The sequence below is a fragment of the Mus caroli genome, chromosome 9, assembly GCF_900094665.2.
Source record: "Mus caroli chromosome 9, CAROLI_EIJ_v1.1, whole genome shotgun sequence".
Classification (NCBI taxonomy): domain Eukaryota; kingdom Metazoa; phylum Chordata; class Mammalia; order Rodentia; family Muridae; genus Mus; species Mus caroli.
The window spans coordinates 114603383-114617435 of record NC_034578.1 but is presented as its reverse complement, the minus strand read 5'-3'; the positions used below and the strand labels follow the sequence as shown (position 1 = coordinate 114617435).

The following is a 14053-nucleotide window of genomic DNA, read 5'->3' as shown; positions in this document are numbered from 1 at the left end:
CTTTGTAGACCAGGCTGGCCTCGAACTCAGAAATCCGCCTGCCTCTGCCTCCCGAGTGCTGGGATTAAAGGCGTGCGCCACCACGCCCGGCTGGGAACAGGCACATTTTTGAGGAATCTCTGATGTGATGGCCTTCTGTGTCTTCCTGACACTTCTCAGCCACAGGGGTCATCCCTAAGGTCATCTGGGTCCTCACAAACAAGAAAACAGTTTGACAGCACCACACTCCCATTTCTTCTACAGTTTTGGATGAACACAAAGCGATCATTGAAATATACCTGTCTGTGGATACTCAGCCACCACAGTCCCTCTTGTCGTAGAGTATCAAAAATATCCATCGCAAGATCCTATAATGCTTTACCAATCCTTGGCTGCAGAGATGTCAAAAATAGTCAGCAAGATGGCTCAGCAGATAAAGGTGGTGCTGCCAAGCCTGATGACTTGAGTTCAATTCCTGGAACCCAAACGATAGACAAAGAGATTGGACTCCAGTAACTTCTCTGGCCTCTATATATATGCTCTGGCATGCACATGCATATATAAACACATGTATAGACACACACACACAAAGTATGTAAGAGAAAAATAAACAACATGCTCTCATATGGAGACATGTATGTTAGGAGACACTGGTGCCATGCTCAAAACAACTTGTTTAAAGGTCCATGTTAGCTGGGTGTGGTGGCGCACGCCTTTAATCCCAGCACTTGGAGGCAGAGGCAGGCAGATTTCTGAGTTCAAGGTCAGCCTGGTCTACATAGTGAGTTCCAGGATAGCCAGGGCTACACAGAGAAACCCTGTCTTGAAAACAATAAATAAATAAATAAATAAATAAATAAATAAATAAATAAAGGTCCATGCCTGGTCACTTGGAAATAGTGTCCCCTTTATTGAGGAATTGTCTATATCAGGCCACCCTGGAGGCATGTCTCCGAGGTGGGTATTTTTTTTTTTTTTGGTTGCTTATTTACATGAGAGGGCCCAGGCCTCCGTGTGAAAAACCCTTCCTAAGCTGACTAGCTTCAGCTCTATAATAAAGGCAGCCCAGGAGCAAGCCAGTCAGCTCCATTTCTCTGTAGCCTCTGCTTCAGTTCTTGCTTTTGGATGCCTGCATTGGATGCCCTTGATTATGGACCCCAATCTGTAAGCCAAATTAACCATTTCCTCCACAAGTTATTTCTGGTCACAGAAAAGAAGAATTGGGACCAGGATAGGGTTGTTGTTGTTGTGCTGTTCCTAAGCAAGTTGTTTTGGGGATTGTGGAAGATGTTGGAAGATGTGGAGTGAAACGCAATCACGTGCTCATCTGTGGTATCTTGGGTACCAAGAGAAATACAGATAGTGGCCACGTGGCGTGGGAGGCTTCAGAGGAAAGCAACGGCCGCTGGCATTGGATTAATCATATCTCGGATTAATCATGTCCAGAAGTGAAACCTTTGCTTTGCTGGACCAGTAGATGCTGGTCATTTGGGACTGAAAATCATCTATGATTAATAGAGACCATCACCACGGAGGAGAAATATTTTGTAAACTGTTTCCTTAGAGTCAGTACACAGTACACAGAAGCTATGGTCTAGGGGTTAGGAAGGAGTGGCTTCATCTGAAGCTGGTAACTGAACTTGGCACTATGTAAAAGAGTCTCCCATGTCTTCTGAGTTGGAAGGCACAAGAGGTGCCAGGTGAAGTTACAGCTCAAGCCTGGAGCCATGTGGCAATGTCGGTGTCCCTCAAGAGAGTTCAGAGGTCAGCCTCAGGTACAGAGGAGACCCTGGGATTGAAGGAGTCATGGAAAGAAGCTAACGTTCTGCACTGTGAGGTGCAGTTGGAGTCCCGACAGAAAGACCAAAAGAAGCCATTGGTGAAGGGACAGCCTCAGTTCAAGAGGACACCTCAGACAGTACCAGGGGATGGGATGACCATCAAGGGCAGCAGTGTATATGGCTGGGCTGGGTCCATCCTGATGGGATGGGGGTGGGATAGGAAGCCATCCTGAGTCTACAAGCTTAGCTCTGTATGCTTTGGAGAGTGGAGAGAGAGAAGCTGGACTTCCCAAGCCACTTGGAACCCAGAAGCTCACGGTGTGTGTGTGTGTGTCACAGATGCTGGACGTCAACAGTTCTGTACACTGTTGGCTTTGTCAGATTATTCCTGTTCTGTCTATTTGGGGAGGATGTATATAACTTGTTGTTGTTGTTAATTTGACAGGAGCCCACAGTTCAGAGACTTTAGATTTTTAAAGAGACATTGACCTTATAAAACTGAAAATTTTATTAAAGACTGTGGGGTTTTTAAAGTTGTAGTGTATTTCACATTATGATGATGTTGTAAGATCTTGGGGACAAACAAGAGAGGAAAGTTACAGTATAACAGGTGCTGTATTTGCGTATTGAATTGACAAGGGATGAAGCCCTTGTTAGTTTTGCTATCAACATGATACAAATGAGAGTCATCTGGAAATAGAGATCCTCAATTGAGGGGTTGCCCAGGTCACATTGGCCTGTGGATATGTCTGTGGGGACATTTTTTTAATTATTGCTAATTGATATAAAATGGCCCAGCCCACTGTGGAGAATGCCACCTGTGGGCAGGTAGCCCTGAGCTGTGTAAGAAAGGGAGCCGAGAATCTAGGAGCTGGAGAGTCCACAGGCAGCATCACTCACTCCTGTCCTGCTTCTGATGCTGCCTGAGCTCTTGACTTGACTTCCCTTGCTGATGGGCTACATATAACCTGAGAGCTGACGCAAACAGTCTGCCCTGTCTCCCCTCATACGCTACCTCCTACCTTAGACTCCCCTGGTAATTAATGTACACTTGTGTCACCTTTGGAACTCTGTGTCCTGTTCCACACTGTAATCCCAATCCCTGTCTCTTGGACGACACAGTGGAGGGCTCTGCACACCAACCCCAGCGCCCCTTCCTTTCTATAACCTGCGATGTCATATTCAAATGGAAACACAAACCACACTGATTTGAAGAGAACATATTTTCTGATAGATTGTGCTCTTGAAGACATTTCCCCTGCTTGATGTTCCTGCACCTAACCTCAGTAACATGAAAACATGCCTGGCCTTCCTGTCCGCGTAGGCCGGTGAAGAGAGATGGATCCACTATCAGTGAACCACAGCAGTGTGATCTTTGCAGGGACCAAAGGCATTTAGACGGGAGGGAAGGAAAAGTAGAGAGCACGGCCTTTTTTAAGGCTCTGGAGGCATGAAGTGCCTAGCATAGTTGAGGGATGCTGGCATAAAAGGATCTGGGAATTATCCTAGGTGCAGTGCCAAGGAATCGAAGCCTTCTCCTAGAAACCTGAGAGGGCCACTGAAGGTTAGGGAATGGGGAGGGAGATATCATGGGATGTGCTTTAAGAATGAGAGTGACATTTTGTAGGCCACTACAGTCGGGCTTGGGCAGAACCAGCCACTGTGCCAAACCCACCTGGTAAAAGCCGTAGAGGGTGATGAGTGGTGTGCTGAGTTGGAACCTTCCATCCCTTGCTGCCTGCCACATCGCACCGGCCCTTGAGACTGAGCACACCTGAGGTCCTGCAAGTTTTAGGTGCTGCTTGTGACCAATGCTGTGGTAAGCATTCACCAAGACTCAAGCTACAAGGGTTATAGACTAATGGGAGGTGGCAGATGGTTCTATGGACCAGGGCTGCCAGACTTGGCATTTGTATCTGCAAAGATCTGCGCGCGCGCACACACACACACACACACACCAGCTTTGTGGCCACAGGCTCAGCACACAGTCATCCCAGCCAACCTAGACTGGGAGCATCTGTGTAGCCGCCGCTGGTCTAGAAGAGTTAGACATGACCTGATCATACCAGCTCACAGCCTAGTCAACTTTATCCCCATTTTTGCATGACTGGAGACCAAGACACAGGCAAATTGGCTAACAGGCTCAAGGTCACACGAAGCTATCCAGCTCTGACTGTGGAGCCTGGCAGCAGCGGGCTCCCATCTGTTTGCATTCATTTTAAGTGATCTCTTACTCTGAAGCAATTCTCTAGTGGATAGGGAAAACCCGAGCTGTATAGAACAGGGAAGCAGCGCAGTTAAGTTTCGCATCTTGCCTGGCTTCGTTCGCCATCGCACACGTCCTGCAAGTCCTTCCGAAGAACTGCTTGCTGCCCTTGACAAGTGTGAGGTTTGCAACTCCCGGATTAGTTAACTTCTCACTAAGTTATTTAACTGATCAAGTAGCTGGGTGTAAGGTTTAGTTCATTTACTCATTAACCCATGTCAGCAAACATTCTCTTAGTCTGCGCTTGGTTTAATTTCTTGCATACATCAATAGACATATGTCTCTCACCTCTACCTACTGCCAACTGACTTCAAACCGAGGGTTTCTGACCAGCCAGAGGGCTTTTGGTCAGTTTGGGGTATCGATTATGAAAAGGCAAAAGACAGCTCACGTCAGCGTCTTCAGCTTCACGGATGGTTAGTTTTGATTGTCAACTTGATTGGCTCAAGAAACACCTAGCAGGCATTTCTCACCTTTTGACATCTCAACACATTATTGTTTACAAAGCCAACACACGTGAATCTAAATACAGGGGGAAATAGCCAGGCATGGTGGTGCAAACCTTTATCCCTCACATGAAAGCATTGGTAGGAACCCAGTCTTTGCTGGCACACAATGTATAGATGTGACACTGGAAGTGCCCTCACAGGGCAGGTTCCCACCTAAGCGTTCATGGAGGCTGATCCATACAAGGTCACAGAACTCCTACTGGGGGCCTCAACCTAGCAGGATGGGGATCAGTGTGTATGCAGTAGACTTGTCTGCAGGGATATGTGGGGACATGTGCTTCTCTTCCTGGTACTCCTGGTGTCTTAGAGTTTGTACCCCTGACCAAGAAGCAACTTGGGGAGGAACCAATTTATTCAGCTTCCTTGTATTTCCACATTGTTGTTCATCACCAAAGGAAGACAGGACAGGATCTCACACAGGGCAGGAACTTGGAAGCAGGACCTGATGCAGAGGCCATGGAAGGATGTTACATACTGGCTTGCTTTCCCTGGCTTGTTCAGCCTGCTCTCTTATAGAACCCAGGACTACCAGCCCAGGGATGGCGCCACTCACAGTGGGCTCTCCCACCCTTGATCACTAATTGAGAAAAGGCCTTACTGCTGAATCTCATGGAGGCATTTCCTCACCTGAAACTCCTTTCTCTGTGATAACTCCAGCTGGTGTCAAGTTGACACACAAAACCAGCCAGTACTCCTGATGTGATCATCCTGTCCCTAGGTGGGTTGACACTACACCCCCCCCCCCCCGGGGCAGATCTATATTCCTCTTCCCACTCATTGTGTGCATATATCTCTATCCTGCAATGACATCTGTCCTGACCAAAAGGGACATGTCAGTATTCTTTAGAGTTCTGATCAAACGGGGGCAGGGGGGAGGGCATTGGAAGGAACCAGGCAGCCATATGTGAAAACGTGGTAAGGCTGGAGGAGCCTACACAGGAAACAGGCTGTTTGTCAGGAAGCAGCAATCAGATCAGAAGTTTACAACTTTTACATTCTTACTGCGTCAATAGTTTTACACGGTGGTCTCTATGCCCGAAAAAAACAATCCAGCAGTTCTATATATTAGGTAATTAAGTCCAAATAGTTTAACGGTAGGCATTCTGGTCCCAAGGAATAGTTGTTTTAAACACTAATACACAGAGCAAGGTGTTGTGACACATGCCTATAATCCCAGTGCACAGGAGACAGAAGGCAGGAGGATGGGTTGTTCAAGGTCATCCTGCCTATAACATGAGTTTGAGTACATCCTGGGCTAGCGGCACCCTGCCTAAGACTAAACAAAGAATTCAGTACACACTGTACTGGCTAGTTTATTGTCAACTTGGCATAACCTAGAGACACCAGGGAAGAGGAAACCAAGCTGAGGAGTTTCCAAAATCAGATTAAGCTGCGGCTGTATCTGTACAGATTCCCTTGACTGACGAGTGAAGGGGGAGGGCCCAGCCCACGGTGGGCAGGCCCATTCCCGGGATGGTAATCTTGGACTGAGCCTGAGCCACTGAGAGCAAGCAAGTGATCAGCCTTCCTCCAGGACTCCTGCCTCTAGTCCTGCCCCAACTTCCCTCTGTGAGAGACTATGATCTGGCAGTATGAACCAGATATTTCCTGAACACTTTTAGTCATTGTTTTTTTATCATAGCAATAGAAAAATGACAGACAAAAAGAAAAAATATTTTACTTAGTTCTTTGTTTGTTTGTTTTTTCTTGTGGGGGTGGTGGTGTTGGTTTTTTGAGACAGGGTTTCTCTGTATAGCCCTGGCTGTCCTGGAACTCACTCTGTAGACCAGGCTACCCTCGAACTCAGAAATCCGCCTGTCTCTGCCTCCAGAGTGCTGGGATTAAAGGCATGCGCCACTACTGCCTGGCTGTACTTAGTTCTTTAAGAGAATGAAACACACTAAAAGGATGTCAGTGGTCCAGGGGCTGCACAAGCATCGTGATCCTTCGACACCCCCGCTGCCGCCCTCATTTTTTGGTTTGCATCAAAGCAAATGACAAGACACGGTGTAAATTGAATGTTGTTGGAAGGAGAAAGAGTTGTACCCTATTTTAAACTGTGAATTCTTGGGCAAGTCGTGATATCGGACAGGATTCAAAGGTTGCTATATTTCTGTTTAGATTTTTATTGTATGTATGTGAGTACACTGCTGTTGTCTTCAGACACACCAGAAGAGGGCGCCAGATCCCATTACAGATGGTTGTGAGCCATCATGTGGTTGCTAAGAATTGAACTCAGGACCTCTGGAAGAGCAGCCAGTGCTCTTAACTGCTGAGCCATCTCTCCAGGCCCTTCTGTTTAGATTTTCACTACCATGTGCCCACTGTTTGGCTGTGAGGCACTTTGATGGGCAGTGAAACAGGGGCGCTCTAGAGAGTGAAGGTAACCCTGGACACTGCACATGCTGCTGCTGGTAACCTGAGTCTGTTTCTTCCTCAGTTTGACCTGGTGTGTGATCGGAAGAACCTGAAGAAGACCTCCCAGTCGGTGTTCATGGCTGGTCTCCTTGTTGGAGCCCTGGTCTTTGGGCCTGTCTGTGACTGGTATGTGCTGCTGGTCCAGCTTGCTTTTAGGCTTCTGGTGCTGGCTCATTTACCCTCTCCCTGCCCCCCAGAGCCATACCAGTAGCCATCAAGATAAGTCATATTGCCTACCTACCAGGGAAAACCCTATCTCCCCACTCTGACAGAGGGCCAGAATAGGCTTGCCTGGGGCTCTCTTGATTCAGTCCTGGGCCAGCCTCTTCACTTCAAATCCTGTTCCCCATTACCTCAGGATTGGCCGCAGACCTTCCCTCCTGATGCAGGTGCTTCTGTCAGGCATCACAAGCATGGCCACAGCCTTCGTGTCCAGCTTTGAGCTCTACTTGGTCCTACGCTTTGCCTTGGCTACTGCCAACGCTGGATTTTTACTAAGTACCAATGTCCTGCGTGAGTATCTGGGCCCAGGAACCTCAGAGTCAGAACCCTAAAACTACCTGTGGGATTGGTATCAGGCAACTGCACTGGAAAAGGCCCCAACAAAATTCTCTGTGCTGGGACCAATCTCATCTCTGACATGTAGGCGTTTGGGAAACTGCCAGAAGGTTTAGAGAGGAGATGCCATCCAGTCTCAGCCTTTTTCTTCACAGTTTCAGAGTGGGTGGGGCCATCCCGGAGAACACAAGCCATGGTCTTGGCCCAGAGTCACATTGCCCTTGGGCAGATGGTGTTAGCAGGACTGGCCTATGGTGTCCGCAACTGGAGACTCTTTCAGATAATAGGCACTGCACCCGTCTTCCTGCTCTTCTTCTATTTCTGGTGAGGAGACCCTTGCCAGTGACAGGCCACTGTGTCAGGACACAGGGCCCAGGGGAGGGAGCCCTTGGAGCTGGGATGGGAGGGTCAGTGTGCACTGGAATTCTGGGCGGCTGCACAGAGATCAAGACCCCAGCATCACGGCCATGTGTGGTTGACAGGGTTCTGCCAGAATCTCCACGGTGGCTCCTGTCCCAAGGAAGGACAGAAGAGGCCAAACAACTGGTCCACAAGGCAGCCTTGGTGAATGGCCGGCCACTTTCCCCAGAGCTCCTGAACCAGGTACCTGTGAGCAGGTGAAGGCACACCCCAACTCAAGCCAATCTCCATGCCTGAGTCCTGGCCCCTCACTCTGCCCTTCTTGTAGCTGGTCCCTGAGAAGACAGGCCCCTCAGGGAACGCCTTGGACCTTTTCAGACACCCTCACCTCAGGAAGGTGACTTTGATTCTCATAGCTGTCTGGTAAGTGTCCAGGACCTTGTCCCTCTGTTAGGACAGACCCAGAAGGCACTTGTGTTCTTCTGCCGTGTGTCACTGGAGGGGTGGACACAGGCTCTAACTGTGACGGTTTCTCCTCAGGTGAGCCCATGTCTCCTGGTCTGAACGCATTAAGCCAGGCTGTTCCTTTGGGTGTGACTTGATGTACACCTAGAGTGACAAGGATGCTTGGGTGCTTTGTAGGTTTGTGGACAGTCTGGTGTACTACAGCCTCAGCTTCCAAGTGGGGGACTTTGGCCTGGATATCTATGTGACACAGCTGATATTTGGAGCAGTGGAAATGCCTGCCCGCTTCCTCAGTGTCCTCATGATGGAGAAGCTGGGTCGCAAGTGGAGCCAGCTGTGTACTCTAACTCTGGCTGGCATCATGTACATCATTATCATCTTCATCCCAGGAGGTACCAGGCTGTTTCCCAGCCTCTTCCTCCCTGCCATGGCTAGAGCTATTGCCCTACACTCTTCAGGATTAAGAGTTTCCCGGGGTGTGGGTATAGATGGTGAGGCACTTGAGTAGACATGGAGGTGTTGAGGCTTAGGTGATGGGTGTCTGACCCATCCAGCAGGTCCATTTATTCGAGGGACTCGAGGGGACCTTCTCCTAAGAACCAAATGGGGAGAGAAAGACAGTCACCAAGTGCAAGGAACGACACAGAACCAGTCTGATTAGCATCAAGGTGTCACTGTATTCAGCAAGGCTCGAGGCTTAAATGCACTAGTAAAAGGGGAAGTACTTCTTAGCAGGAGGGGTGGGGCAGTGGAAATTTTTCTTTTAGCAGCTACATGGGGAAGCAGGAACTTGGTGGTATCAGGGCTGACTTAGGGCTGGAACATTCGGTGGTTGTTCTCAGAGCGGTGTGTCGGTGGCCTGCTTTTGACCCCCTTTTCTTCTTGGGGGGGAGAGGCCCAATTCAGAGATCAGGACAATTGTGTTGTCTTAATAGCTCCCAACATGTGTCCTTCTCTGTGTGTCTGTCCTGCTCGTCCTCCAGATCTTCCCACGGTGGTCACTGTGCTGGCTGTGGTGGGGAAGTTTACCTCGTCTGCTGCCTTCACCATTTCCTATGTGTACACTGCTGAGCTCCTCCCCACCATCATCAGGTAAGAGCTGCTGGCTGACTTTTGGTCCTTTGCTCTGGGGATCTAATTCACTCAGTAAGTCTGCCCCTCTGTTATCAGCCCACAGCCAGCCAGTGAGCTGCCTACAGGGCCTAGGAAGTCTAGTGCCATTCACCAAGGTGTTGCTTGTGGTCATAGGTGGGCCCTGGCCATGTCAGAGCTTGAATGTGGGACAGAAGTAAGAGCTGAGAGGAGAGGAAGGAGTGCTCCCAGGGGAGGAAGGAGTGCTCCCAGGGGAGGTGCAATCCAAAGGGGAAAGGGAGTTTGAGTCTCTTGAGTGACAGGGGTAAGACAGAGGGGGCTGGCTGGTCCTGTAAGCTCTACCCTGTCTAGACCAAAGGTGGCTGAGACCTGGGCCCTCACAGCTGTGGACAGAGTGTAGCCTCCATCAGTGGGCGGAGCCTCAGCTTGTGCTCTTTCCCCAGGCAAACAGGCATGGGGTTGGTGAGCATCTTCTCCAGGGTCGGGGGCATCATCACACCCCTTGTGATGCTGTTGGAACAGTACCACCAGGCGATTCCCATGGTCATCTTTGGCAGCCTCCCCATTGGAGCAGGCCTACTGTGTGCTCTGCTTCCTGAGACCCGGGGCCAGACTCTGAAGGACACCCTCCAGGACCTGGAGCAGGGGCTCCCCGCAGGGTAAGCACGGACTTGCTGACCTCTCCCCAGGTCCAGGCCTCCCCACCGCCTTTACTCTATCTGCTACTGGCTATCAGCACCACAGCTATCCAGCTGGCTTTAGAGCACGTTTCCCCTTCTTTAAGCAGGGGATGCTAAGAGAACCATCATGCGAAATGTGTTGGGTAGCTGCTGACTCTCTTTTGCTCCCTGCAGGTCCCACAAAACAGCACCCCAAAGACAAGACATGGAGGCTTTGGGAAGAACCTCCAGTGTGAGGGTGGCTGTTGTGAAGAGCTCGTACTTCTGACTGTGGCTGCTGAGGGCCAGCCTATGAAGTGCAGAGGACAGCCTATATGGCATCTGTAGCACACAGGATCAGACCAGCCGTGTTCATGCTCCCTGCTCCCTTCTGGAGAGCCCAGAAGGGAGTATCAGGGACAGTACCCTTTCCTCTTCCACACTTCTCATACACAAACTGTACCCCAGTACTCATACGCAAACTGTACCCCAGTACCACAGCTGAGTCAGGGCTTGGGTCGCTCTTGGTCTTCTCCGACAGTCTCTTCTGGGGTTGTGGCCTCACCAGTCTCCCTGTCTGGGATACCCCATCCTCATAAAGACAAAAAACAAAACAAAACAAAACAAGTCTGCTCCCAAGCAAACTCAGCTCCAACTCCAGAGCAGGGCAACCACCAGGGCAACTGTGGCAGCAGGCCAAGAAAGAAGAACGTATGCCCTATGCCGTATGCCTTCCTGCCCGACCTGTGGCCAATGTGTGCCTCACCTGTGTGAGGCTGGCGATGGGAGGAGACTGGTCAGCTCTGCCTCCACCCACTGTGCCCAGCCTCCCTGGTGCTTGGGAAGAGAGCAGGGTTCCTTACTCTCAGCTGCTGGCGCTTGCTCTTTCCCAGCGTGCCCCGGCTCATCAGCAGTCTGCCTCTGATGGCTGCTAAGAGCTGGCTCTGCTACCCTCACTCGTTCATGGGCTGTTTGGAGGTTCTCGGTGCATTCTGTTAATCAGGTTATTTTAGTGGTAAGACTTCTGGGAGCCCAGAGGAGATGCCACCCTGGCCTGATCTCCACTCATGGTAGATCCAATAGAAGGGAATTTTCCTGGGTACTTAGTGGCTAGCATAGGCCAGTCCACACCTGTCCCCTAGAGGGCACTGCTGAACGGTGACTAGCCAGTACACAGAGACCTGCCTGCTGTTAGTGCTGTAGTTGTCTTTGCTGGGGCTGGTGCAACATTCAGAGCTAAGGCACTGGGGGCAGAGATACTCCAGATCTGGGCCCCAGCCTTCCCATTTTACAGTGGGTGGCTTTGCCCAGCATGTCGGAGGAGGCCCTCCCTGGCCTTAATTCTCAATGTTCTCACTACCCCACACACTTGCACAGAATGGATGATTTCATAGGTTACATTATAACCTCAAACTCTGCCTAGGCAGGAAAAGCAAAGAGGTATAGCAGTCTGCTCTCCTCGGGTGACTTCTGAGCTTAAGACCACCATACTGCATATCTTGAATTCTTGGCTTTTACGTCCAAGCCCTAAGATGTTCCCATACTCCTTGGCTTACCTTATTGCGACTCTGACACGGCTTCCAGGGGCCTGCTCCTTATCTCATCCAGTTCCTCTCCCATGTGTAAACCTGTGTCCTTGGAACTGTTGATCAAAGTCAATGGACACCCCATTGTTCTCAGCCCTTTTTGGAAGAACTCTGTCCTCTGTCTGCATACAGTTGTGAAAGTTCTTCACAGCTGGGTGAAGGGCCCTCTGCTCCTCAGTGCTGCTTCTTGGCTATCATGTTCCTTCACTGTAACCTCCCCTCCCCAGCCTGCAACCTGTTTGCTCAGGTTTCAGTGTTAGAGAGCATCGGGGCGGGGCTTGCCGCCCTATCATCCTGCTACTCCCACTGCCTGCCTCCTATCTGTTCCAGAGCCATCACGTGTTCACCTGCAACCTTACTCCAAGATGATTTGGTGGGAATTGGAGCCCCTTCCCCTCCTTCATAACTCGGTGCACGAATTAGTAAAATTGAGCTTTGATCAGAATTTTGTCTTAGCTACGTCTTTCTCTTGTCCGCCTAGCTCCCTCTTCTCTTCCAGGTTTCCAGGATGCCTTTCCAGACTAGAACCCAGACATGAGCCGCTGGCTGGACACAACATATGGCACCCATGCGGGACTGAGAAACGGCAGAGGACATTTGGAAGAAACACTGCTGGTTTAGAGCTCCATAGAAGAAGAAAATAATTAAAGGAAATTCATACCGGAGAAGGTTGGTATGGGCTAAGCTGAAACAGTGTTTAACCTGAGTGCTAATTCACTTAGGTTCAGCAGTGAGGCATATCAGGAGCTAGGAACATAGCAGGCGGTTAGCAGTAGCTCCCAGAAGCTACATTTTTAGGCATGAGAAATGAAAGGGTTTATTAGAAGGAAATTAATAATCAGGCGGATGGCCGCAGTTAAAAAAAACTGCATCATGCGGGAGGAAAATGTCCCAAAAAGCAGAGAGAAATTTCAGGAGTGCCATGCTTTGTTCTCTCTGGGCCTTATAGCAGAAGTACTCTGCCCCCTTTTGTGTCTTGTCTAATGTCTGGTGCACCAATCTGTTCATGTGCTCAATTCATGTATGTTCGTGTCCAGTCTGTATGAATGAATGTTCTATGTTTTATGTTGGATAATAAAGATGTCTAAAAAACTTTATTTGCAAAGCCAAGAGCTGCCATGTGCTTCAACCAGGAAACAGACACATGGCAGGAGGGCCCCCGGCTGGAAAAAACTGTTCATTATAGGAAAAAAGGGCGAGTCTACAGCCTCTTAGTTTCAGGGTAAAAAAGCTGATAAATGGTTTTTTCCTGGTGGGTTCTCTACAATCGTGATTAATGTGTTTGGCAAATGATAAAGTGCTTTTTATTCTATGATTGTAGCTAAAAAATTTAATATTTTCTGGTTGGTCTAAATGTAACTGCTTCATTTGGTTCTTTTTTTATTGGTAATGTGCACTGCGTGTTTTCACAAGCAGCTCATAAGTTGTTGGTTAAGATTAATAATTGCTACATTGGTACCAGATGGTTAGTCTTAAAATTGATAAGTCAAGTTTAGGGTCCTTCCAACACGTGGCATAAGGCAGGCCAAGAGGCTGGGTCTCTAAAGATATTTCTAGTTAAGATAATAATTAATGTGGTTCCTATCCTAGAAAGTAAAATTAAAGATAACATTTAAAACAATGTCTCTTTATTAAAGCATTAAAGCTTACATGTATTCATAGATATTAATTGGCAGTCAAACTTCGTAATATGATAGTAATGCTTCTAATATTAATTCTATAAGTAATAAATTGTTTTAAAATTGAGTTTTACTTTCTCATAGTTAATATTGCAAAAGAAACTTAATAATTCTTTACAGATCTAGCCAGATGCTGTTTTAATGAAGTTCAAATTCATAGTTTATAAAGAGTCAATCAGACGGTAAAATTTATCAAGGCATTACAATCTGGTTTGCCTACCTTTTATATAAGATCCAAAAGTTTGTTTCTTTTTCTCTCTCCTTTGCATCTTTTTTTTTTAAATTTTTTTTTATTGCGTATTTTCCTCAATTACATTTCCAATGCTATCCCAAAAGTCCCCCATACCCTCCCCCGTACTTCCCTACCCACCCATTCCCATTTTTTGGCCCTGGCGTTCCTCTGTACTGGGGCATAATAAAGTTTGCATGTCCAATGGGCCTCTCTTTCTAGTGATGGCCGACTAGGTCATCTTTTGATACATATGCAGCTAGAGTCAAGAGCTCCGGGGTACTGGTTAGTTCATATTGTTGTTGCACCTACAGGGTTGCAGAACTCTTTAGCTCCTTGGATACTTTCTCTAGCTCCTCCATTGGGAGCCATGTAATTCATCCACTAGCTGACTGTGAGCATCCACTTCTGTGTTTGCTAGGCCCCGGCATAGTCTCACAAGAGACAGCTATATCAGGGTCCTTTCAGCAAA

General features: G+C 48.5%; 1 protein-coding gene across 1 annotated transcript in view; it reads left to right on the top strand.

The window, feature by feature from the left end:
- The window catches only part of LOC110302211 (solute carrier family 22 member 13), a 16580-nt gene extending 5866 nt beyond the window's left edge, over positions 1–10714 (top strand). The window contains exons 2-10 of the mRNA XM_021173026.1: positions 6976–7079; positions 7312–7466; positions 7667–7835; positions 7994–8114; positions 8200–8294; positions 8514–8728; positions 9320–9428; positions 9872–10087; positions 10283–10714. Of these exons, the coding sequence (XP_021028685.1) occupies positions 6976–7079; positions 7312–7466; positions 7667–7835; positions 7994–8114; positions 8200–8294; positions 8514–8728; positions 9320–9428; positions 9872–10087; positions 10283–10376 (1278 nt within the window). The 3' untranslated portion in view covers positions 10377–10714. The remainder of the gene's footprint in view (positions 1–6975; positions 7080–7311; positions 7467–7666; positions 7836–7993; positions 8115–8199; positions 8295–8513; positions 8729–9319; positions 9429–9871; positions 10088–10282) is intronic.
- Positions 10715–14053: the final 3339 nt, after the last annotated feature.